A 24348-nucleotide genomic window follows, 5' to 3' on the forward strand; every position below is an offset into this window, starting at 1 on the left:
CGTGAAACGCCACATTACGCATCTATGGTCAGTTGAGCTGACACTTTTTTTTAATAATAGCTGAATGAATCATATGAATGCGAAAGTCAGCTTACCACGCAGTCAGACTTAGACGAGGATTCCAGAGTGTTTGTTGATAGTATGCCCTATCCTCGTGGCTGATTGGTTACCGCACAGCTTGGCAAAGCTAAATATTTTACCCATTCACTTGCTTGTCTACACGAGATGAATGCACGGTTTGGAGAGAATGTGATGCGGTTACTATTTACTTTTGTATCTAAACTGCCCAGATTAAAAATCTCAGCCACTCATGAACGCGAAAAGCTCAGTGCAATTTCCTGCCTTTGCTCTATTGCACAACCACTGTACCATTCCATCAAAGTAAAAGCCATGTAGAAAGAAAGAGAGTAGAAAGGCGCTCAAACTATAGAAGAATTGTCCGGCGACGTGAACATAGAAAGAGAACCCCAGTATCGATGATGCGAAGCGGAAGGCCGATGAACCAGGAGTAAAAAGACTCTGAGAAACAAATTAGAAACAAAGCATGAAAGAAAAACTGATTAGAAAGAAAGCTTACGAATGTGGTAGTAAAAGCAGTAGAAGTTGAAGATCCGCAAAAGAACGCAACTGGCAGAGTGCGGCCTGGACAAGTAATTTGAGTGAGAAATGGTGTGGCGTAGAATGAACGCGGGATTGAAACGCGATGCTAAGGGCGTTTGTCAATGTCATGCTCGAAGCGGAAAAGATGAAGAAGTTTTCTTACCCGGCTGACTGGCCATCGCCGTCAAGATGAGATATGCATATGCGTGATGCTGGTCTCCATGTGCGACCGTGGAATGGTTCTGAATAACAAGTTTGATTCGAGATGGAGTTCCCTGCTTCACCTGTAGGATAAGTCGATAGATCAAATCTCGCGTAGCCGTCGGAAAGGCCCCAGATATCGTTCGCGCAATGCTCATAGGGAACGGCGAATTGCAAAGATCATCTGCAATTGCTTGCTATCAAATTGTCAGCCTTTGGCGTCTGTGAGCTGCTACACGTTCTGAACATCACTTACCTTCAAAGGGAGCCGCTAAAGGGTAATCAGGCACAGAAAAGAGTGAAGCAAGCCGCGCAGGCCGATTCGCTTCATTTGAAACAGGAAAGTGGGTGTGATTGAATGGGCTGTGTGGTTTTGGGTAATGCCTCCAGATTGGCAGAAGGCTGCGGGTTTGCTGAGACCTCCTAATTGAACAAACGAACCATGCGATGAAGTGTCCAGGGCGACTGCCTCCTCCTGTAGCTAGACAGCGTTCAAATTCTTGAATCATTCGACGCTTATTCCGTCTGGCCACCCTCAACTTGTGCATGATCTCGCCGAACCGGTCAGATAACCAGTCAGATAATTGGTTTTTGCGGCTGTCTGGCTGGGACCGCAAACCAGTCCCCAGCTTCCTCCCAGTCATCAGCATTCGTACTCTTGATCGGAGTAGCCACCCCATGCAAACCCCCAAAAAGCCAAAAAAACAAAGAGACGAAAGAAGAAAAGGTGGAGAGGAGAGGAGAGAGAAAAGGAAAAGAGAGGAAATAGAAGACGGGCTGCTGAATGTGAGCTCGGCCATGACGCGTAACAGCCACGTGGCAGTAGGTCTTTCCTTTCGATTGCGTCGCCTTGTTGAAAAGGCTGATTGGCTATTGCCGACGATGGGCATCTGCTACTGCCAAAGGGATCGCTCTCTGTTGGAACTATTGACCGCTTTTTCTGAGCACCGTCATAAGTCAAGTGACAGTGAGCAATGGACTGAGTGAAGAATGTCATGCGATATTCACGTCGATATGTCGGTGGACATCACTCAAAGCTCAGCCTTCTCTAGATACCTGCCTTGGCACTTGTTCAACGCTTCCTAGCACTTTCATCACTGTCTTTCACGCCGGGCTAGAGCCGAGTGAAAGAGGCTTGAAATGCCTTGCCTTTTTTGCACCTTTACAATTTGTCCAGGCTGAAGCCGTGAGTGCAGTGCGGTGCAATGTTTGTGTTTTGTTAGAATGTCGTCTTAACACCTTGCGACTACAACGTTTTTGCATAGTATTTACGTACATGAAGAGCATCGATTCAACTCTCCCACTCCCATTATAGCTCTATCGCTTGTTTTTGTATTGGATGTACGAGTGTCAATGTGCAGCCCAGTAGGCCTACAACGTGATCCCGTTTTCAACACCATCGCATATCACACGCGTAGATAGCTGGAAAATAAAGAAGGATATTAGATCAGGATTTCTGCGCTGTAAAGACATAGCCAACGAATGTACATCAACACCGTTAGGATTGCTCTTCTTCAAAATTACCCTTATAAGGCACAAAAGCTTCGTCTGAATGATCGCCATGTTAGCTACATAAAAGACTTCCAGAGTGCAGCTATCCAAGGCATATCAATATTTCAGCATCAGAGTGAACCATCAAACTACCTATTCCTGCAATGCTACGATGCTTCTTTTCCTACTATCGATTCTGGCACCAGTGCGCCATGAACAGTGAGACTATGAAAGTTCAAACTCGTGATTGGAGATCCTTGGGTGTGACCAAGCCAAGTAATCGCATGCTAATCAATGGTATTCAGTGCGTTGGTCACGATAAGTAGAGAAAAAAAAATTACACCTTCACGTATCTTCCGAAGCTTGTTTGAGTTGATTATAGGACTCCCATATGTACAGTTACAAGAGGAGAAATGCACAATGAGATCTCCTTCGATTTCTCCGATTGCATACCATACGTGTAAAACGAAAACAAACCCCGAAGATTCTTTGTGTCCTTTCCAAGCGCTTCCATTCTCGGATTGCCTTGTCAAACGTATAGCTCCTCTTTGCATCCAGCAATTATCCGCTCATCCTGCCCAACTTCCTGTTCTCTGCGATATGCTCCTTGTTCGGCAAGATATACAAGGTGACTCGATATGCCTAATAATGGGGTTAGCATCATTTGTTTCATCGGCGCAAATGTTTACAGCATCTGGTAGCTCTTACCTTGTCAAGCCAAATGCCCGGATCAGTCGCCAGAAGAAGAAGAAAAAGAAGAAGAGACCCTTGCATGAGTTGAGAAAATCGCTGAGGGTGACGAGTCACAATCTTCAGGTCTGGGGTTGGATTTGGTGGTGACGCCTGGTCATTTCTGCCGCCGATGACAGAGAATGGTGGCATAAGCGATGGGTTGCTCCGATGGGTCGTCCTTGGGAGAGAAGCTCGCTTGTCCATGTTCGAAAGTCCAGATGGATTCAGAGACTGTGAATGTTGCCGAACATCGGGGGTAGCTGTTATGGATCCGTCAGCAAAGATCATATTTCAGAGATTGTGCCATACATACCACGAACTGAGTTTGCCAATCATGTTGGAGCAAAATGATGTCTGAAATGACCATTTTTGATGAATGGATGGATGATGTACTGGGTGGTTGGGAGGCGAGTTTATTAGGAGAAAAGATCTCCAGCAGCACGCCGTTGCTGCTGTCCAAAGCCGGGACAGTTTCTGGCGCAGACGGTTGATGGGTAATCTCAAACCAACCGTCTGCGCCAGTGAAGCCCTTGGATAGATCTCTCTTCCACCAAGACCCAGCGCCACACATCGTTCGGTGGATGTGGTGGCGCCGGGTCTTGATCCGTATACCAGACAGCCGAGGACCTTGTAGAGAGTCTTGTAGAGAGGGATAGACAAGGTCCTCGGCTGTCTAATATAGGGCCGGTGAGAGTCCCAGGGCGGCGTGGGCGCAGAATGTTGGGCGCCCCAGAACTCCCACCGAGTGAAAGAGGCGGCTGTGGGAGGGCCTGTGATTTTGAAAATCGGGAGAGATTTGGAAAATTGGGAGCTTGCAGAATTTTGCTCAAGTGCAAGTGAGAGGAATGGAATATCGGAACGGAATTACCAAGATAACGCGAGCCAATGAGCGAATTGCACGGGCAACAAAGGGCTTGGGGTTTCAAGAGAAAGGGGCTGTCGGCTTGAACGCACCGTGACGAGCCAGATGTGACAGCTGGTACTCGTAGTCCTGCACAAAGAATCCATTGTGCCCTTGGCAGCCAGGTGATTGTCGGCTTTCAATGGTAGCGACCTGTTCATGGCTTATGGCACAAATATGGAGGTCAAATCTCTAATAATAGTTCCATCAATACGTTATGTAACTACTGGTACCTGTTATTGAGTATCGTCGTTTATCTTTTTGTGTAAAGCTCTGTTTGAAATGCACAAGTGCAGTGACATCTTGATATCAACCCATCTGGCCAATATTTACGGGGAAATGGTCTTTGCCGTTTGGTAATCGGTGGCTCTATGGAGCCCAAGGTTGATTCGCATTTTATGAAGATTATACCAATATAGACATGAGGCTGCCGTTTCAGTAGTTCTAAGGTGTAGCAAAGCCCTCGAGAATGCACCAAGTCCATTGTAGTTCGAGGTTGAATTGGTAGTCGTCAAAAATGATCTATATGCAATATAACGTGGCATGACAATTCGGACAATCGGTTCTTGGAGCTTTGGAGTTTCCATACATCCATTAAAGCCCGATGACTCCCACGCGGAGGTAAGCTTCATCCTCCTCAATCTTCTTCCTCGACTCTTCCCTCTTCAGCTCTTCCACATCCCACGCTGCCCAAGTAAAGCGGCCGTGAAGGAACTTGGATTCTTCAGAAGCCGCCCAAACAGCGTAATGACCGGGAAGATTAGCTACGCGAAGGTGTTAGCGACAGGGCAAAAAAGGGACAAGGGGCTCGTCAAGAAGCATCCATCATACCATCATCCCAGTCAAAGGTCTCTTCTGTGACGCCCGCTTTTGCCACCGATTCCGTGAAAACTACACCCGGGTGGAAGCTCAACACTTGCATATCCTCTGGAGAGACTCCTCGAGCAATCATCTGCACCGTCATGGTTCCTGCGTTCTTTGTAGCACCATAGCCGCCGTAGGTTTTGACGATTCCACCGATGTGGATAGCCATGGTCGAGATATTTACTAGCGACTGCGTCCATGTCAGTATAAGAACATCTTCCTACGGTGAAATCGGACAATAGCAACTTACCAGCTTCTGGCCGGCCGCACGCTTCTTTTGATGGTAGAATCGATCGATGAGATCAAGGTTGGCGCCGACATTGGTCACAAAGCTGGGCCACAGATCTTTGTATCCAAGTTCCAACACTGAAGCTGGTCTATCCGGTATGTGCGCGGCGTTAAGAACCAAAACCTCGACGACAATGCCGTCGCTATCAAGCTGTGCCCAGGCTTTGTCTGTCGCAGTTCGATCTGTCGCGTCCAAAACCTGGCCAACAAATTTGGTGTTTGGATGCTCCTTGGATAGGGCCTTGACGGCGGCATTCAGGGGACCCTCTCGACGGGCAGTAAGAATAACGGTGCCGGCGTTGGCTGAAGCAAAGGCATGGCAGATGGCCAGACCGATTCCAGCAGAGCCTCCTGTCACGTAGACGACGCGGCCTTTCTGGGAAAGCTCTGGGCGCAAAGGGGATATGGCCGCGTATGGCTTCTTGTGGAAGGTTTCGACAGCGACAGGCTTGGGGAAAGCTGGTGCAGTGGCCATGATGGTAGATGTAAAGGAGGTGAATAGAGAGGGAAGTGGGTTATTGTATTGAAGCGAAGAGATGAAGTTGTTCTGGGTGTCTTGGGGCGATTGTCACAACATGGCTGGGAGAAGCCGCTGTAGTATTTATGCGTTCCATCATCGGGTCTGAACTCCTTTTTTCCCAAAGTCGATTCTTTTGATGTGATGCATGAGTTTTGGTGGCTTAGAACGGCGGCTCTCTAACTCCGAGTTGGCGGATGTTTTGCGGATGGTTGAATCGCGTCTTTGCTCCACTGCTGGGCCAATTTGTTAGCATGAAGTTGCTGAAGACACGGCGAAACATGCCAGGAGCCTCACCAGCTTGCCACTGTACGCCCGCCTGATTGCATAAAGAGATGCTGAGTCAAATCAGCTTCAGCTCTCAGAGCCGCATTGCACCATTTGGTTGTGGACGTTGATGGTGGATAGTGTTGGCCTGATAATTTAGTCCAGCTTATCAAACACGACTTTTCCGCCAATGTTCCGCCAATGTTCCGCAGCTGATGCGAGCACTTTAAGCAATCTTGCTCCCTTTTTCCGCCATTCAACGTCCCGCCATATACGTGCAGTTTCCCGCCAGCATACGAATCCAAAAGCACTTTTGATTTTCCAAACAAAGATACCGACCCATTGTCAAGAGTTTCCGAAATAGCCCGCCGACCAACAAAGAATTATCCGCAGCTATGGAGGCCGCGATGACTAAAGAGGCTAATTACGACCGCTCACAGTCGGCGCAGTTTCAGCGGCAAAGAGCGTGTATCCCCTGCACCCAGGCAAAGCGGCGCTGCGACAAGAGCCGCCCCTTTTGCCAGCGATGCCTAGGCAAACAAGTCAAATGCCATTATTCATCACGTCGTCTCTATGCCCGCCGCAGAGGAGATGCGTCTTCTGGGGCGGAATCTACGGCTTCAGCGTCGGAGCCGTCGCTGGACTCGTCAACATCGTTGCTATTCACCGATGCCGGGAGTGAGATTGGGAATGACGATGAGAATGAAAACACTCGTCAAGATGGCTTCGACGTGAACAATCGCCAACTGTTCACTCGTCCTTGGTTTTTGAAAGCCGAGTTCTGGATCATCCACCATCAATCGCTGCATACGCCGCCCTTGATACGCGGTTCTGCCGTCCAGCAATACATTCGCTGCATCAAGAAATGGCTCCGGCAGTGGATCGACTGCAACCGCTGCCCCCTTATACACGCATCCCTCTTTGTTGATACGGGGATGCCGCCGTGCCTTAAAGACGCATATGCTGCCATCGCAGTCTACGGCAACAAGAACGAACAAAACGAACTTGTAGTGATGCAGCACATCCAACACAAAGCCGATGCGCTTTTGGAGGCGAATTCTGAAAACAAAGACCCGCTGGTTGGCATGTTTGCCTCACCAAGCCCTCTTTCTACCGGCCAACACCTGGCTAGAGTCTTGTCCTTGTTCATCTATCAGTTCATCCGCCTTTTTGACGGCGATATTCGCCAACGAGCTTTGGCTGAGACGCAGATGCCCGTGCTGGAAGCCTGGACGGCACAGATGTGGGAATCGGTAAGCCTTGATGTCACTCTACACAACACGTTTGGCGGAGAGTACCTGGCCGTGGAGGACAGGATAAACGTGGCCAACCACTTGTGGCGCAACTGGATCTTGATGGAGAATGTGCGCCGCGTCTGGATGGTGGTCACGTACACGCAGTGCATCTATCTGCTCACCCGCGATGGAACTGTTAGCTGTACCGGAACCATTGACTTCACGGCTCGATGTGGTCTCTGGGACGCCACTTCTGCGGCGACGTGGCTGCGCATGGTGGAACAAAAGGATCCTCTATCTGTTGTGCCTCATGACTCGGATTGGCTGCGTGAAGCAACGTCAATCAAGGACATTGACAAGTTTAGTCTAGTGAGTCTGTGTTTGGGGCTGGATTCGGACAAGATGGATGCTTGGATTGGAAGCACGACGAATATGCGCCTCGAAGAGTTGATGGCTGTAGTTGATGAATTGTAGAACGTGGAACAATACAATTTTGTCGGAGTAATGCTTTTCTCGTTATGATATTAGTCTGAAAAAACGTATCTTGTCGAGCCCCTTCTATAAACCAAGATTTGAAAGAGGCGTCGAGAGCGGCCGCTCACTAATGCACAAGCGGCCGCCTGAATTCCGATCGCTAGGAAGCCCTTGTGTCAGCCAATTTTTCTACAATAGGATACCCGATTCCTTAAGAAGCGGGATTATACGTTGAATCTGAAAATAACAAGCCTATACCGAGTGGAGTCTGGCCAGTGTTGTTATCTTGAATCTGCGTGGCGATATCGACTTTGCTGTCCCGAATGCTGATTGGCGTCGCATTTTTGCAGGCACTACCCGGGACGCGTAGAACTTCGGAGATCAAAAATCAGTCGAGTTTCCGAACTCCATCTGAAGCTGCGATTCATTTTCAGTTCGATAAAGGAGACTCGGCATGTATATATAGCAGAGATGTTGGACCAGAGGGTCTTTCCCCAAACCATACTACATCTCCATCGCCCATATCAACTTCTATCCACATAATCAAAATACATCACAGCTGTCTGCATGATGGGCATTCTGACGCAAATGTGGCCGCCGAAACCGGCCTTTACAGAGCATAATTTGGGCAGCTTGTCTGATAAAGTGCGAAGCTCATTCATTTTCGAGATGCTTCCTGCCTGTGCTAATATCTCATGCAGGTGTACATTGTTACCGGATCCAACACTGGCGTTGGCAAAGAGCTCGCGCAAATCCTCTACTCCAAGAATGCAACCGTCTACGTCGCAGCTCGTAGCCAGGCCAAAGCGACAGAGGCCATCGACGCCATTCGCACTGCTTGTCCTTCTTCGACTGGACGCCTCGAATTCCTCGCTCTCGATCTGTCCGACTTGGAGGCTGTCGCCAAATCGGCCAAGGAATTCCTCACACGAGAGTCCAAGCTGGATGTCCTCTTCAACAATGCCGGCGTGATGCATCCGCCGCAAGGATCAAAGACGAAGCAGGGATATGAGCTCCAGCTGGGCGTGAATAACCTTGGCCACTTGCTTTTCACAGAGCTCCTGACGCCTTTGTTGGCCCAAACGGCCAGAGGCTATCTGCCGTTTTCAAAGGATGCAGTCAGAGTCGTCTGGGTGAGCTCGCTGTACTCGGAGATGGGATCGCCCAAAGGCGGCTTCGATCCAGACAATATGAACTACGAGAAGAAAGACGAGGGCACTTTCTATAAATATTCCGTCAGCAAGGCGGGCACATATTACCAAGGCACAGAGTACGCAAAGCGGCACAAAGACAAAGGAATCATTAGCATAGTAGGTTTCGCCGTCGGATTGAACAAAGACGTGAACAGAGCACGCACTGACAAAGTGGCAGTCTGTCAACCCGGGAAATCTCAGATCTGATCTCCAGCGGCACCATGACGGTGGGCTACTGGCCAAAATCAACAAGAAAATCATTCTATTTCCTCCGATTAACGGGGCGTATTCCGAACTCTTTTGTGGTCTTTCGCCAGAAGTGACGGCTGACAAGTCGGGAAGCTATGGTACGCTGATGAGATTTTGTTTTCTTCACGATATTGATACTAACAGTCTTTCTGTCGTAGCCATTCCATGGGGACGGTTTGCCAAGATTCGAGAAGACATCGACAACGGATCGCGAAGCGTACAAGAAGGGGGGACTGGTATGGCCGAGAAGTGGTATGATTGGTGTTTGGAGCGCGTCGAGCCGTTCATGACTTGAATAGAGGGGTAATGATGATTTCAAGGGTGTGAGGATGTAAAGCGCTCGCGACTAGCTACTAAATTGAATATTGTTTTGTTTTGGAGCCTGAAATTTGAAGTGGCGGGCTTGGTGTTGAAACTCTGGCCCAGGGAATTTCTACCGAGCAACTATCATTTGAACGACTGCACTGGACTAGTAGTGCTACGAATCTTGCTCTTGGGCAAAACGTATGGCAGTGCAGACTTGCAAAAGCAGCAGCTGCACGGCCCCACTCCTTGCAGGGCTGACCAACAGCAGCAGCCGAAGCGGGGCGGGGCCATGCTAGCGTCGCCGGGCTGTGCTAGCGCCGACCAGCAGCAGATCAGTCTGTCAAACTGCGAATTGAGAGAGAATACATTGAAGATCTGGTTCCAGAGTCAGCCTAGAATGAGGATTGGCAGGAAATAGAACCGACATACCTCTTAGGAGCTTGATCTTTTGCTGGGCAGAGCGTGGGATGTTTGAAATGGAGAGAGGGCTGCCAGGAGAGTGGGTGTCGTTGAAGGGGCTGTGTGGTATTGGACAATGCCTCCAGATTGGCAGAAGGCTGCGGGTTTGCTGAGACCTTGCGGGTTTGCTGAGACCTCCCACGTAGTCGAACGATCGAATCATTCGATGTAGATTCTGGATTCGATCAACGTGGATGCGGATGACATCATCCACCGAATCCAGAATCTACATCGAATGATTCACCGCAGGCCAGCCAGCTGGGCCTCAATAGACCACCCACTGGACTGACCTTTGGTTGTGACAGAAACGAGTTTTGTCTTTGCACATCTTCCCGGGGGGTCTGTTCTATGAAGGAGAAGAGAGGGGGGAGGGAAAAGAAAGGGGAAGAGAGACAGGGGAAGGAGGGGAGGAGGGAAGGAGGGAGAGAGAACCAGGCAGCCAATTGAAAGCTCCGATAGAAGAGAATCGAGCTGAATCGAAGGCAAGGAGCCGCATACTTGCTCATTTCTTCTCAAGATAGATGTAGAAAGACGTCATCGTTGATTTACTGCAGTTGCCCCGTGCATCCATACAGCATTCACTCGTACGTATTGTTATTTTCCATCTGTTCTTTTCTTGTTTGGTGGTGTGGGCCGGGCAGATTGCCAATGCAACAAGCGGTCAGGGCTGCAGCGAGGGAACTTGCTTTGATTTTGGTGACGATTGTGTCTGATACGGCTTTTTGCGCTGTAGATGTATGTAAAACTAGGTATTCATCTCACGCATATTTACGTGCCATGACAAGCCATTGGAGGGAGTATCAACACCACTAGAGCTACAATAATCAGATCATGCATCAATACCATTCTACGATAGCACATGTGCAGTGCAACAGGCAATATAATTGTACGCTGCAAACAACATCTACAATGCATCACGATCTTGACAATGGTGTACTGCTCCTCCATGGATACTCTGAGGTGATGTGAAACGAGCTGTGCATATCATGACGTAGTCGTACAGATGCAGCAGATCATGCGGCTGTCAATCTCGATTCAATCTGCTCAAGCTGCATGCTATTGGTCGATCAGAAGATCAGTAAATCGAGCTGGCTCCATATCTGCAGCAGCAAACAAAAATGCCAGCTGCATGGAGTGATCGAGGATCTCCGAGGTGACCCCACCCGCGCCTACTTAAACCTCGCCTCCCCCTCGCCCCTTCCTTTTTTCCTTTCCTCTTTTCCTTTCCTCAGCACCGCCCATCCCTTCGGGGACCTCTCCCGCTGGAGCAAAGCTTCAGCGACAGAACCCTAGGAGGTAGAAGTACTCCGGCCTAGTGATTAGGCTCTTGGGCAGGCAACCCAAGAGCCAGAGGCTCAAATCAGTGCAGGCACTGGTTTCCTCTTGTATGAAGGTCGATCTCTTTTTTTTTCATTGAGCTTGAGGCTATACGCCTGGACTCGAAGAAGAAATTCTCATCAATCACAATATGAACTGGACTTGGAGGAAAGGAAGCAAGTCATCATCTGTAGGATAGATGGTTTGTCTCGATGCAGATGGCAGTGCTAGATTATGTCCTTGATATTCAGATTTATGTCTATCATACTGGATACCTACGTAATTCTCAATCACAATTTGTAGAAAGCTGGAGATGCTGGGACTGGACACTTGCGATTCTGGCGCGTCTCGCGATGTGCCTCATACTACTGGGAGAACTTTGCTTGTGGTGCTTTTCGTTGGCTGAACATCAACTCTATGCAGCTACCGATAGAATCCAGAGCGTAATCGCGAGATATCTTACGCAAGAATCATGTCATTCGGTGGTAAAAGTGCCAGTTGGGCTTTCAACTGACTCGAGGCTCCTCCAGCGGTACCTCCATCCCCATCAACGACCTTCGGCCAACGTCAAGCCAAGCCATCTCATTCCGGAGCCAAAGTGCACAGATTTGACGCTCAGCCATAGTCTCATTGTCTGTCGAGGATTTAGCTCCCTGTATATTCTTTGGTTTCCTCTTGGATGGTTTTCGCAACAGCCTTTGCATGTTCCATAGTACAGTCATGGCAGTGGCCACACCACGTTTGTGTTGAGTGCTTTGGCTTGTTGGCTATGGGTGGTGCAAGAACAGTTACTTGGGCGGTTGGAATCAATTGGCGGGGTGGTCATTTATTCATTCGAGGCCTCATTTGATGGATTCTTTTGTTCTCGGGAAGTGAATGGCACTGTAGTCTACCGCAATGATGTTTGTGGGCGCGTAATGTATTTCATTTGGCATCATGTGGTCAGTTGCTTTTTGTTTGGGCTGCGAGCGGCAGGGGTTTTGGTGCAGTTGGTAGTTGACTTTACGATAATGGAATACTTTGGCTCGCAATCACTTTTGCATTGTTGGCAGGCTTGAAATGATGTTTGTGAATTTTGCGACGCGCTTCTACAGGGTACGGCTGCAACAGGCATTGGATTGTAATCACCAGTTGTTGTTTGTGCTCCGCAGCAATTGTTGAACTCGAAATCTCGACATGCTAGCTAGTCTACCCTATTCCTCGAGAATGAAATGAATAAAAGATGTTTTCTGCTAAGGAGAATGCAAGATAGGATCACGCGTTGTGAAAATTCATGGTGGATTGATGACAAAATATATTTTCCATCTATCCGGTAATTCATCCGTCCCACACAAAGTCCAGGCAAATCCACCAATCTGATTGCGAAATAATGGTCGATTAGTGTCGCATTGTCTTGCTCACTTCACCGAGTGACTCACCGCCAATGAATAAGCAAGGCTACGAAAATAGAATGTTCTTTGTCATTATCGTCAAATAGACGACGTTTGCAAGTAGAGAGCAGCGACAAAGGTATATTTGAACAAATTACACCGTTGAAATGCGTTTTCTTCAATTTGTTGTCGTTCTTTTCCACTCCAGCATTTCCTAGACGCTGACCAAAGGCGAGACGTGGTCCAATCACCAAGGTAAGACAAGTTAGTATGGGGAAAAAAGAACACTATTGAACCAGACTATCCAGTTTTGTACTCCGCGAACCCCTCAGAATCTATTTGAACAGCCCTACGAGAACAGACGCCTCTTTGTCAAGAACAAGAATATTGCTGCCATTAGCATACGGCGAACAAAGAAAGGCCCCCAAAAACAAAGAAAAGATGCCGCTTCAACTTCGCCGCAGCGAGCTCAAAGATCTGTCGCTGATTGTGGAAACATACTTTGAGGCTTTCGCCCAAGACCCAATCCACCAGCGCTTTGCCCCGAGAGGAACCAAGTCGGCTTACGATTTCTGGCACTCGTCTCTGGACGCCGAAATGCGCGACGAAACCAACCACTTCCTCTCCGTCTGGGACGACTCTTCTACGCCAGAGACGTTTGTGGGCTTTGCCAAGTGGATTGTCCCTGGAGCTCATCCGGAGCCTCTTCCGTCGGTGGATGCCTGGCCCAGCGATGGCGACCAAGAGTTTTCGTCAATGTTCTTCGGCAGGCTGAATGATATGCATGATGAGGCCATGGGGGAGCGGCCGCACTGGTATCTCGAGCTTTTGGCGGTCAGGCCCCAGTTTCAGGGCAAAGGAGCCGCCAGCCTGATGCTGAAATATGGTGTTGAGAAGGCCGACGAGGACAAGGTGGAGTGCTTTTTGGATGCCTCTCCTGCGGGCCAGCCGATCTATGAGCGATATGGGTTTAGAGTTGTACAGACGGATACGTTTTTGGAGGGAACCTATATCCAGTGTGCGATGGCGAGAGACGCGAAAAGCTAATAATCGACTATTTGTTGGCAGTCCTTGGCGTTGTGTTGATTATTCTTGTTGGATGTTGAGTTTGTTTCTTTCTTGGACTATCTGAGATTTACTATAACGGTTTGGCTGAATCGAATATTTCATCAATGGATTACAGTTCTGTACTTGAGACGCCCATGCAACGTGAAAACTTGCCCCGGTGATCTTGGTTTGACGATTGAAGTCTACTGGATAGGGGCGGGCACTATACGAGAGGCAGATGCAATCCTCAAACCGACCATCACGCTCTACAAGGCACGGCCTTCCTGTGTTGGCCACTCTTGTACAACCAAGATCGAAAGCAATAAGAGATATGGCAATGACAATAAACGGGCTTGCGTGTTTAGGAGCAGAATTGCTCGGTCAACCTTTGCATCAAGCTTCTGTACTAACAAATGTCGGCTGCACTGGAATACAGTTTGAGCCATATACCCCTTCACCATGACAACTATGAATCTATGGAGCGTACTTACGCCTTTCCAGAGACGCCAAAGGAACAGAGAAACTTTGAGGCGTCATTGTCGCAAAGTTTCTATGAAGTCAGAGAAGTTACCATCAGTTCTGCGTCAGATTGGGAGCTATCGACCTTCCTAGAGATGATTTCAGCACGTACAACGCGCTGTACCAGGGAAGAAGCACTGGCTCTAGGCAGCAATGGGCTACGAAATGAACTGCTTGACCGCTAACTGAAGGCAATAGCCGAGTCCCTGGAGATGCTGTAGGTGCATGTAGCCTTGCAGCAAGTGCCTGGCAGTGGACCGGTGCCGCTATCGCTGCTGCCATCGGCTCCAGTTGTTTCTGCTGCCCCCTTTTCCTCCTACGCACCCCGCTCTTCTGTTCTTCTTTTCTTCTGTTTTCCCTCGTCATATTCTTCCTCTCTGATCTCTGATCTCTGCTCCTCTGCTCCTCTGCTCCTCTGCTCTCCATCCTCATCTTCTTCATCTCTGTTCTCTGCTTTTGACATCTCCCCAAGTCAGCAAGCCATGTATTCGCCTCCTTGAATCTTCATCCCAGTTCTTTTTGGCGGACCGGCATATCCTTGAGCTCATATCACTATTTGTCACGCTTCTTTCTTGCCTCCTGGACTTTCTCTTTTCTGTTGCCTGGCTTTCGTCTATCTTGCAAATGCCGTCATGCGTCTCAGCTCTTGGAAATCCATCGGAACTTGAGAGCATTATCCGTTTCAGGTATGTGATGCATCTTGGCTCGCCTCGTAGTATGCCAACCGCTAATGTTTTCGCAGCTTTGCCATGTTCTTCATCTTGTAGCCACGCTTTTCGACAAGATTCTCAAAGTCCTACTCAAGCTTTCTCTCCCCTGTGCAGAGCCATGCGTTTCCAAGAAGCTCTTTGCCAACATTTTCCTTTACATTCATCACCACAACATGCCGTCCGTCAAGGCGTCTGGATGGAAGTCTGCTAGAGGCTTCAACTGACTCTTCTGATCCGAGTATGTCAAGCCAAAAATTCTTCGTTGGCGCCTTCTCTGACACGTGTTATAGTTGTTTTGTCGATTGTTTATTCATCCACGGTCGAGTGCTTTCCTGGGAGGGACACCGAGAACAGAAAACCATATGCACAAACGTGAGTCTGAATGATGATCCATCCTGATTCAAGGCCTCACGCTGATACTGAACGGCAGATTCCAGAAAAGAAAAACCACCGCTTGTTTGGCTGGAGTCTACTAGAGGCTCAGCCAGCTGGTTGTTTGTTGCCTGCTCAAGCGCTCTGTCGGCATCTCCCACCAGAGATACGCGGGCACAGCGGGGGGTCTACTTGAGGCCCCAGCTGTTCAGCCACAGGATCACGGCCTACCACAGAGACCAGAGCACTGATGGAGGCGGCGGGGGGTCTACTAGAGGCCCCAGCCGTTCAGCTCAAGTGTATACTTGGTATCAGCAATATTTCCAAGAAATGGCCCCTTGCAGCGACGGCCAAGAAGTTTCTCCTGATAACCACCTCTACGACTATCGTTATGTCACGCGGCGGGGGGTCTACTAGAGGCCCCAGCCCGTGAATCAAGAGGCTCGAGCGGTTTGGCTACCGCGATTTTTTCGGGCACCTCGCCGTGAGCAGATTTCAGACCTCACTATTGAGTTTGGTACACCGTTCATCAGCTACGAAACGGATATTTTTACCGTCTTTGATGGATGGCCGCTGGACGGTCTCCAGAACGGCATCGCAACCGGTAGCAGTGTCGTCGACGGCTTCATGAAGGGAAAATTGTACGTCGAGGTAAATTTCTTAATTCTGGCTACCTGTACCCCCTTGCTAATAGAATCTAGGAACAACCAAGGACGGAGAATAGTGCTCTATAGAGGGCATCTTCGAAGCCGCAGATGATATTCCAAAAGATGGGTTCGTGTTCCAGCTGTTCCATCGCCTATTGCACGGGGCGCAGCGGGGGGTTTACTAGAGGCCCCAGCTGGTCAGCCGCCGTTGACAATTTCCATCTGCCGCCACGTCAGCTCGGTCAGAATCTGATGGCTGGCTCGGTGGGGGGTTTACTAGAGGCCCCAGCCGGCCTACCACAGAGACCAGAGCCATGCTCCAGCTCCTCTGCCTGTTGCAACTGACGGACGCGGTGGGGGGTCTGTTAGAGGCCCGAGCCGTGCTCCAGCTCCTCCTCTACCTGTTGCAAATGACGGACGCGGCGGGGGGTCTGCTAGAGGCCCCAGCCGAGGATCACGACCTACCACAGAGACCAGAGCCGTGCTCCAGCTCCTCTGCCTGTTGCAAATGACGGACGTGGCGGGGGGTCTGCTAGAGGCCCCAGCCAGGATCACGACCTACCACAGAGACCAGAGCCGTGCTCCAGCTATTCCTTTGCCTATTGCAAATGACGGAAGGGGAGGTTCTTGCTCGGGGCGCAGCGGGGGGTCTACCAGAGGCCCCAGTTGGTTGGCCGCCGTTTGATGACACCTCCAGCAATGGTCCTCTGCCCAGCCAGGTAGCTCTGATATCTGCAGTCATGCCAACCCAGCACGCCGATTCTCCAGCAGAGTCTGATGGCTCGGCGGGGGGTCTACAAGAGGCCTCAGCCAGTTGTTGGTGTTCAAGTCGGAAGATGGCAGTGGGAAGGAGAAGATTATTGGGCTGGGAAGATTTGGGGCAATCAAGAACTAGGAGCGAGATGGGCGCAGGATTCCCGGCGTATAAACGCCTTGGTTACGGCCTTGAGGCGATGAAGATGGCGATTGAATGGGGTTACACGCCGGCTAGGGAGGGGGAGCCCAGCTTGATTTGGTGACGATTATGGCTTTGGAAGAGAATGAGTCGATGTTGCAGCTCATGGATGGAAAGTTTGGATTGGAGGCAAGACTGACCGCATGGGTTCACACACACTCTTCTACGAATCGCCATCCCAAAGGTTGTTCCGACTGATGAGTCCCCAATCAAGATATACAACAAAGACTTCTCTTGCTAGGAAGGCAGAGGCGGTTGAGTGGGTGTCGTCGCGTCGTCTTTATCATACATAACTACCTATTTCGGTTCTGCACTCCGTGGAATTGGATCTCACGAGCTGCATACGTACGTCTAGTATTATTTCTTTCTTCTTCTTTCTCTACGATACGCCTTCTCTATCCTCACCATCTTCTCTCGCTGTTGGTAGTTTTAGCACATACCCAAAATATAATCTTGTCTCGCCAGAGAAATCACAATTCAAGCGAAATAAACCATCCCTCTGTTCTTACCTATCGCGGTCTGTTTTACGAAATAAAACCACCGAATGCAATATTATCAGTATGCTAACATGCAAAAAAATAACAGATACGCTCAAGACTCCTCTCGACATTCTCCCTCTCCGTCAGCGAAGTTGCTCTCCAGCCCTCCACCGGTGAAACCTTCATTGTCACAGTCTCCCACCATTTTGCATCTCCTTCAGAATCTTCACAACCGCCATCGATGATAGACGAGTCTCCAATCAGTATATACAAACTTGGTGCCCGCTAGAAGCATCCATAGGGGTAGGCAAAGCTGCTCGTGGGAGAGCGGGCTCTTCTTCCTCTCTTCTCTTCTCCCCTTTCTTCATATTCATCTTCGTCTTCTTCTTCATCTTCTTTTACTCTTCTTTCTCATTGGCGTCATGTATGTAAACCCTCTCGGGGGCACCTGCCGCGGGCTTTGTCTGTGGCGCTACATCTCTAACGACGCCGTGCACATCCTTTTTTTTTTTTTTTTTTGGCTAGAAGGCAGATGCAGTCGACGTGGAGTGTCTCGAAATCCGCGTCTTGGACAATCTGAAACTCAACTCTATAGACAGTGATCAGTCGGAGGCCACTATCAGGACGATTGCTGTTGTTCTCTGGTTATCCTTACACCTGCTTCGCCGGAAGATAGCACTTGGGTAATATTGCGGGCGGTTTACTTCTCGCCGCGCCGCGTCGTAGAAAGGAAGAACATACTATATCATTTCCTGTCGTCGCTTTCCGGCAAATGCCTCAAAAGTTGCCATTTCTACCCCTCGCTCGTCTCGAACCACCAAGATCCTTGACTTCCAGCGCACTGTTCAGTGGCATGCTGTGCGGAGCAGCCTGGTTGAATCCATTGGAATAATCGACAGACGCAACGGCGTGACGTCCACCGTTGATAGGCCTAGCACCGTTGGCTTGCGCCGTCCGCTTGAATATCCGTGCTGCAGGATACACAGGAGTGGCTAAGAGAGTGATTGTGCTGTGCAAGCGACAACGATACCAACGACGTGGTCGCGCACTGGATGTCTGAGATAGCCAACGCGTGAGGCAACTTTGATGCCATACGAAGCTCTTGCTAAGCAAGACAAGATGCCTGTTCAACAAAAGGAACTGTCTCAGCAAAAAATGGCTGCTCAACATCAAAAATTCCGGCAAATGGAATCGACTGCCTTCAAGTTACAACGATTCTGTCGTGCTTTACCCGACGATTGTAAAGTGGAAGACTTTAACGTCGGCTCAAAGCACTAAAAAGCTGCGACTTATTTCATCAATACCAAGGCATATTTAGTCCCAAGGCCGAACTCAACAAAGTTCGTTCCTCTATGTTACCATGGTGGAAGAACATACCTCATCATCAACCCCAGCAAGAGAAATCAGCTGCCTTAAGTTGCAACGAAGGCGCCCATCTTGACAACCACTTAGTTGCAAGCCTTGGAGATGCTACAAGTTGACGAATCTCGTCTTTGGCCTGATCATATGGACTCATTTCCTCCCAAATTTCAAGACCCTGGAGGCCCTTTTTGCCGCCGTCGTTGTCCCGTATTATCTTCGCAGGTGCACTGCCATTGATATTTCGAGTTCCACTCGCCAAAATCTCTCTCTTTTCAACTTCACCGCATCGCCCATGAGCTTTCCATTTGAAAGTGTAGGATAGACGGACCTTATAGTTGTTGGCTTCACCATGTCGTCTCGATGTTGTCGTATTGATAGGCAACGAATTGGCGTATTAGTCCTCATCTACAAAGGTGCTTTAGCCGACAAAGTGGAAGCCGAAATATTGAGAAGCTGCGAGTCAGTTTTACTTCCGAGGCGGGTGGTGGCCTAAAGCTTGTCGACAGGATGGCATGTTTAGCCACGTATACACCATCTTTATCCCGAGACATCTGGCACGACAACGCTCACAATGAATTGTTTCTTGTCGAGCTTCTGGCGCGCAAATTCTTCAGTATTAGAATCTCATGGCTGGTTCGGCGGGGGGTCTACGAGAGGCCGAGGCCGCAGCCCTGTCAGGTCGGCGCACCGATTCTCCAGACACAGAGTCTGATGACGGCGGGGGGTCTATAAGAGGCCCCAGCCCTGTCCACCCGGCGCGCAAATTGGCTGGCTGGGGGTCTACAAGAGGCCCCAGCCTTGTTAGCCCTGGAGAGTCTGCAGTACTATGATCTCATGGATGAGATCTTGAAGGCAGAACCATCGCCCATTCTACGTTACGGAGAAGAGCGCGTATCCAACTACATGGGGAACTGGGCTTTGAATCAGGGACAAGCCCTCGCCGTACTCGGCGCACAAGATGACTGATGGCTTACGCTAGTTACACCATCAGGGCCGTCGGGAGAGCCTGGTCATGAGGCGGGGAGGAGATGGGAGGCAGGGAGAAGATACGCAGGCGCAGTCGAGCACCAAGCGTAAGCGTACTGACGCGACCCCGAGTCCCTAATCATTCGCTTTACCTCATAAAGCTGAGGGGGCACGCGGAATCCCCAACGAGCAACAGCCACTGCCAAAGGCTTAATGCCGTATATCAATAAACTGTCGAATAAGGCAAAGGCAAAGCTTCCGTCCGGGCCTGAAGATGCTATGAAAACATTAGTCTTCTTCAAGAGTATTGGGATTCCGTCGTTACACGGAATTTAGCTCGCGGTATAAGCAATGGGAGAAATAGAAATGCACTCGCTTATTAATTCTGTACCGGCTGATACTATGGAGGAGGCGAAGCCAAAAATAAGACAGATGCATCCTTTTGCGTTCGACACGAGATTCTTTGATACCACTGGCACACCCGGCGGCCATTTATCTGTCTTCGGTCACTTTTTTCTTTCGTCTGACTGAAGGCAATTCCATCTCACCTGCTACAGGAGCTACAACATCGTTGAGACTCCACGACACATCTATATGTTACATATCTCTGTTCATCCGCCTACTTATCATCCATCTCAAACATCTCAGAAACTTTCAAGGTCACTGTCCATACTAAACAACGCCGTTCGACGCAACTGCCCATCTATACCTGCCACGCCCGTGTTTACTGGGCTGTAGCCCGTGTCAGCATTTGACAGGGCAATAACAATATACACATGTGCCACCTTCCAATCTTTTACCTCTCACACTTCTTTCAACGATCGATGGCTTTGCCCTGAATACTGAACTACTTGGACGGTCAAAGGAAAGGGATGGGTAGACGCCCGAGAAACAGGCTTTCAACTTTGAACACACAGCGGCGAAAAAGACAACGCGCATGTCCAACGTATTGCCGAATGGGTCAAGCCTCAGGAGACAATAGCGATGGCGAAGACGATGTATATGATCCAGATTCAAGTCATGCATGGGGCGCAGCGGGAGGTCTACAAGAGGCCTCAGCTGGTCGGCCGCCGTTTTTGACAATGGCCGTTGACAACTTCTATATGCAGCAATATCAACTTGGTGCATATATTTTCCAAATCCAGAGTCTGAATGATTCGGCTGGAGGTCTGCTAGAGGCCTCAGCCATGTCAGCCCTGGAGGTAACGACCCTCCTAATGGGCCAAAAGCCTCGGAAGTCGCAACCAAGTACTCTAACCCACAATCGTACCAGGAGACCTTCTTCCCCTTGCTGGCATCCGAAGCCTGGCGTTCATTTGTTACCTCAAAGGACGAGGTGACCGCGCAACCGTTTGGCATGAAAATTGCTAGCCGCGCAAGCGTGGACAGCTATCTTGAAGTGACCTTTACGATGCCCATCCTGCAATCTCGGGAACGTGGTGTTTTCGAAGGCGACATTCTGCTTGTCTCAGAGGCATAGAATCCTCTTGTATTTAAATCGGCCATCCACGAGGCAGAGGGAAGATCCGCAGGCGCAATCGAGCACTCGGCGGGGGGTCTACAAGAGGCCCCAGCCATGTCAGCCCGGCGCACAGATTTGCAATCTTAGGAACATGGTGTTTTCAAAGGCGGCATTCTGCTTGTCTCAGAGGCAGAGAATCCTCTTGTATTTAAAACGGCCAAACACTACAAAAAGGATACAGTTAAAGTGACATATCGCATAGCATCACATAGTAACCCTCTCAAGGGAGGGACAGAAAAACAGGGAATGAGACGATTTTGAACACACACGCTGAAATTATACACATACACTCTCGAGAGTCGTCTTTTGGAAAAGATGTGCATATTATAGCAGATTACGTACATATTCATTTTGCGGTCCCTGTTTTTTTGTTCACCGCTTGCCTCTCTCCCCCGGTCTAACTCCTGGTGCTACTGTGCATAGCGTAAAAATCACCAACATGGCGACCATTGAAAGAGAGTATGCTGCCTGGAGAGTTTGCAGTATTATAATCTTATGGATAAGAACTTGAAGGCAGAACCATCGCCTATTCTACGTTATGGAGAAGAGCGTGTATCCAACTACATGGGGAACTGGGCTTTAAATCAGGGAAGCCCTCGCTGTACTCAGCGCACAAGATGACTGATGGCTTACGCTAGTCACACCATCAGGGCCGTCAGGAGAGCCTGGTCATGAGGTGGAGAGGAGATGGCAGACAGAGAGGAGATGGGAGGCAGAGAGAAGATCCACGAGGCAGAGGGAAGATCCGCAGGCGCAGTCGAGCACTCGGCGGGGGGGTCTACAAGAGGCTCCAGCCATGTCAGCCCGGCGCACAGATTCTCCAGAATCTGAGTGATGGCTCGCGCTAGTCACAAATGCCGCCAGGGCCGACGAGAGAGCTTAGTTATGAGGCGGAGAGAAAATACGCAGGCGCAGTCGAGCACCACGCGTAAGCGTACTGATGCGACCCTGAGTCCCTAATCATTCACTTTCCCTTGAGAAACTGAGCTTAACACTACTACTTGCCACTTCTGAGGGTGCGGGAATTCTCAACGAGATTCACAATGAGCGACAGACAACGGCGATAACGAGGAGCAGAGGACGATAGCGACTCAGATGATGTATATGATTCAGATTTACCACATACAAGGGGATTAGAGGCAAGCAAAGCTGGTCATCATGATTGTTTGAAGACATCTTGTTAGATCGAAGCCACCTAGTTCGAACGAGGTCAGCCGATTTGATGGAGGTCGATAGGATGGTTCGAGCAGCCGTCATCCGTCACACGCTTGACTCATGATCTTCTACGTTCTTTAATCGCTCCTATCTCTTCTTTGGCAAAGCCTAACCGAATCTATCCATTAACAAGTCCGTCTCTTCATTTGCTCTTTTCCAACATTTCAAGAGCATTTTCTTCTTTTCGATATCGCAAATCCGGCTGGGGAACCTTTCGTAACCAGAATTGACCATCCTATCTACCAAATCATCTAAACATTGCAACAACTTGCGCTCTTGGGTCGGGACCAACGGCTGCTGCTCAACGTCGATACCACACCCCAGGCTGCCAACTGTACGATAACAGGACCCAGCTCACGGTTAAAAACTGAAGCCCGTATCTGCTACGAAACAGCAGCGCTATCCGGGACGCACTCGGGAAGCCACCCTGCGGCAAGGGGCTATTTTCACCAAAGATGACCAACACAACAGTCTACAGCAGCTTATCTTACCTATTAAGCACCTGGGGTTATAGTGCATCTTCTATACAAGAGCCGAGAACAGGACGACCTTGGGTCGTAACCTCAGTAGAAGTCTAATATAAGGGTTCTCTTCCCAGCAAAGGCTCTTCCCTATAAGGAATGCTACAAATGTACTACTATTGGTACCTATAGCTAGTTTTATAGACCTCTGTTTTTCGAAGTGCTTCTTTGGTCATTCAGATAACCGGGGATGCCATCCCGCCTCCAGCGAAACGCAAGGCCCAAGCTGGCTCAACTATTTTCGTGCTCTCCAGGATGCCATTCGACTTTTGCGCCTTGACCAGTCATTGACGATGAATATGAACGACTTAGCTTATTGAGGCCTTCTGCGAAGTACGAGACGGCAGACGTAAAGTTCCAAGATCTATCGAGGCCAATGGAGCTGATGGAGCGACCTGGGGTTTTCAGCAAGATGAAGAATAGGCTCCGACCTTGAAGAGATGGTAGTCGGACTTGAGGGCAAGTTCTGAAACGGGGGCAAAGTTGCTCTACACAATGAGCATTCTCGGTAACCAGAAACATGGAATGGAACCTCATAATGAGGCCTCTCAGTAGAAGCGCCATGGGCTTACATAGAGGACTGAGAACTCCTCAACTGAATCGAAGGCGATGACCTGCTTGAGTCGGTCATTCCAGTTATCGCATGGCATAACTCCTAATCAACCCGATAAAGAGCTCCAGCCTCCTTCCAAACATGACAAAGAAAGTTTGCTCCTCTTGCAGACAAATACAGACAACTGCTATCTTGACGATGACAAGATTAGAGAGTCTTTTTCGACGACACTCAAGACATAACGAACACGGCTAGGGAAGCTCTGGGGTAGTCGTTTTCCTCGAAAGCCAAAAGAACAGGGGAAAGGAGAATGTCGGCTTGGAGAGAATCTTCGTATAGGATTTCAAGCATAGAAAGGTTTTGTTGGTGGATTCATCACATTCATGTTGGATGCAGCCTAAAAAAGAGCTAAAACAGATTGAAGTTTCTATTTTTGCTTCTACTATAAGGAATGCTATAGCTCAAACCCGAACAATACTCAACAATGCATCATCTTGTACATCAGACTAGGCCAACTTCTTTATTACCATCGACAGCCTCCAAGAAATAGATTAGATGGTTTTCCAATTATCTTTGTTTTCACATGCTGTATCTTATTTAAAGAGCACATTGTGCATTTAAATACAGCTCCTCTGAGCTTTCGCTGATCTCAAGTCATCCGCAGCCCTCTTGCCGACTTATGCAGACGGACCCCCCAGATCATCCTCGTGTCTTACCTTTGCTCTATTGACAGTCTAGAACCTTTCTGACACTCGCAATCATACTGCAGCTTAGCATAGATCATTACCGACATATTGCCTCCCAATTCCCAGTGGACCTCATCCAAGGCGCATCAGCAATCGTCTACGCGATATCTCCTTAGGACCCATCTGGCAGAAGCTGCTGTCCTTAGAGGCTTTTGCAAACCTCTCTGGACAAAATACGATCCTTGGTTGAGCTATTTAATACCGAACATTCTGGAAAGGATGTGAGTAGGCCGTTGCTATGGGGTCTGTAGCATTTGATCGCTGATTTTT

General features: G+C 49.2%; 11 protein-coding genes across 12 annotated transcripts; 7 read left to right on the plus strand and 4 right to left on the minus strand.

Annotated features, from left to right (window-relative positions):
* Positions 1-424: 424 nt before the first annotated feature.
* Positions 425-959, minus strand: TrAtP1_002317 (uncharacterized protein; the record flags this gene model as incomplete). The annotated part of the gene is made up of 3 exons (XM_014085466.2): positions 425-519; positions 578-706; positions 764-959. The coding sequence occupies 3 exons, from the start codon at positions 957-959 to the stop codon at positions 425-427; spliced, it is 420 nt and encodes a 139-aa protein (XP_013940941.2).
* Positions 960-2853: 1894 nt separating this feature from the next.
* On the minus strand, positions 2854-3228 carry TrAtP1_002318 (uncharacterized protein; the record flags this gene model as incomplete). Its single annotated transcript, XM_066111417.1, has 2 exons — positions 2854-2934; positions 3001-3228. 2 exons carry the CDS (start codon positions 3226-3228, stop codon positions 2854-2856), a joined length of 309 nt encoding a protein of 102 aa, XP_065967491.1.
* Positions 3229-3248: 20 nt separating this feature from the next.
* TrAtP1_002319 (uncharacterized protein) lies at positions 3249-3595 on the minus strand (the record flags this gene model as incomplete). Its single annotated transcript, XM_066111418.1, has 2 exons — positions 3249-3284; positions 3338-3595. 2 exons carry the CDS (start codon positions 3593-3595, stop codon positions 3249-3251), a joined length of 294 nt encoding a protein of 97 aa, XP_065967492.1.
* Positions 3596-4223: 628 nt separating this feature from the next.
* Positions 4224-6069, minus strand: TrAtP1_002320 (uncharacterized protein). 2 transcript variants are annotated; one of them, XM_066111419.1, is made up of 3 exons: positions 5892-6069; positions 5040-5830; positions 4224-4979 (listed from the first exon to the last, which is right to left on the minus strand). In XM_066111419.1, the coding sequence occupies exons 2-3, from the start codon at positions 5550-5552 to the stop codon at positions 4737-4739; spliced, it is 756 nt and encodes a 251-aa protein (XP_065967494.1). In that variant the 5' UTR covers positions 5553-5830; positions 5892-6069; the 3' UTR covers positions 4224-4736. The 2 variants fall into 2 exon arrangements, with proteins under 2 accessions (XP_065967494.1, XP_065967493.1); XM_066111420.1 differs by having other exon boundaries at positions 4224-4689; positions 4757-4979; positions 5040-6069.
* TrAtP1_002321 (uncharacterized protein) lies at positions 6070-7678 on the plus strand. Its single transcript, XM_014085464.2, has one exon. It carries the CDS (start codon positions 6257-6259, stop codon positions 7568-7570), a length of 1314 nt encoding a protein of 437 aa, XP_013940939.2. The 5' UTR covers positions 6070-6256; the 3' UTR covers positions 7571-7678.
* A 459-nt stretch (positions 7679-8137) lies between these two features.
* TrAtP1_002322 (uncharacterized protein) lies at positions 8138-9307 on the plus strand (the record flags this gene model as incomplete). The annotated part of the gene is made up of 4 exons (XM_014085125.2): positions 8138-8215; positions 8272-8880; positions 8942-9110; positions 9171-9307. The coding sequence occupies 4 exons, from the start codon at positions 8138-8140 to the stop codon at positions 9305-9307; spliced, it is 993 nt and encodes a 330-aa protein (XP_013940600.2).
* A 300-nt stretch (positions 9308-9607) lies between these two features.
* Positions 9608-9890, plus strand: TrAtP1_002323 (uncharacterized protein; the record flags this gene model as incomplete). The annotated part of the gene is made up of 2 exons (XM_066111421.1): positions 9608-9696; positions 9755-9890. The coding sequence occupies 2 exons, from the start codon at positions 9608-9610 to the stop codon at positions 9888-9890; spliced, it is 225 nt and encodes a 74-aa protein (XP_065967495.1).
* Positions 9891-12584: 2694 nt separating this feature from the next.
* TrAtP1_002324 (uncharacterized protein) lies at positions 12585-13653 on the plus strand. The gene is made up of 2 exons (XM_014085154.2): positions 12585-12719; positions 12773-13653. The coding sequence occupies exon 2, from the start codon at positions 12906-12908 to the stop codon at positions 13509-13511; it is 606 nt and encodes a 201-aa protein (XP_013940629.2). The 5' UTR covers positions 12585-12719; positions 12773-12905; the 3' UTR covers positions 13512-13653.
* A 271-nt stretch (positions 13654-13924) lies between these two features.
* TrAtP1_002325 (uncharacterized protein) lies at positions 13925-14964 on the plus strand (the record flags this gene model as incomplete). The annotated part of the gene is made up of 2 exons (XM_066111422.1): positions 13925-14138; positions 14798-14964. The coding sequence occupies 2 exons, from the start codon at positions 13925-13927 to the stop codon at positions 14962-14964; spliced, it is 381 nt and encodes a 126-aa protein (XP_065967496.1).
* Positions 14965-16367: 1403 nt separating this feature from the next.
* On the plus strand, positions 16368-16778 carry TrAtP1_002326 (uncharacterized protein; the record flags this gene model as incomplete). The annotated part of the gene is made up of 1 exon (XM_066111423.1): positions 16368-16778. The coding sequence occupies one exon, from the start codon at positions 16368-16370 to the stop codon at positions 16776-16778; it is 411 nt and encodes a 136-aa protein (XP_065967497.1).
* Positions 16779-20477: 3699 nt separating this feature from the next.
* On the plus strand, positions 20478-21001 carry TrAtP1_002327 (uncharacterized protein; the record flags this gene model as incomplete). Its single annotated transcript, XM_014085462.2, has 2 exons — positions 20478-20723; positions 20795-21001. 2 exons carry the CDS (start codon positions 20478-20480, stop codon positions 20999-21001), a joined length of 453 nt encoding a protein of 150 aa, XP_013940937.2.
* Positions 21002-24348: the final 3347 nt, after the last annotated feature.

The sequence above is a fragment of the Trichoderma atroviride genome, chromosome 1 (assembly GCF_020647795.1).
Source record: "Trichoderma atroviride chromosome 1, complete sequence".
NCBI lineage: Eukaryota > Fungi > Ascomycota > Sordariomycetes > Hypocreales > Hypocreaceae > Trichoderma > Trichoderma atroviride.

Excerpts from the sequence above, each read along its gene's own strand:
- TrAtP1_002324 (XM_014085154.2), top strand. The coding sequence starts at position 12,906 with ATGCCGCTTCAACTTCGCCGCAGCGAGCTCAAAGATCTGTCGCTGATT.
- TrAtP1_002320 (XM_066111420.1), bottom strand. The coding sequence starts at position 5,552 with ATGGCCACTGCACCAGCTTTCCCCAAGCCTGTCGCTGTCGAAACCTTC. Across the intron at positions 4,980-5,039 it reads GTGCGGCCGGCCAGAAGCTG|TCGCTAGTAAATATCTCGAC; the intron begins GTAAGTTGCTAT and ends ACATGGACGCAG. Across the intron at positions 4,690-4,756 it reads GACCTTTGACTGGGATGATG|CTAATCTTCCCGGTCATTAC; the intron begins GTATGATGGATG and ends ACCTTCGCGTAG.
- TrAtP1_002321 (XM_014085464.2), top strand. The coding sequence starts at position 6,257 with ATGGAGGCCGCGATGACTAAAGAGGCTAATTACGACCGCTCACAGTCG.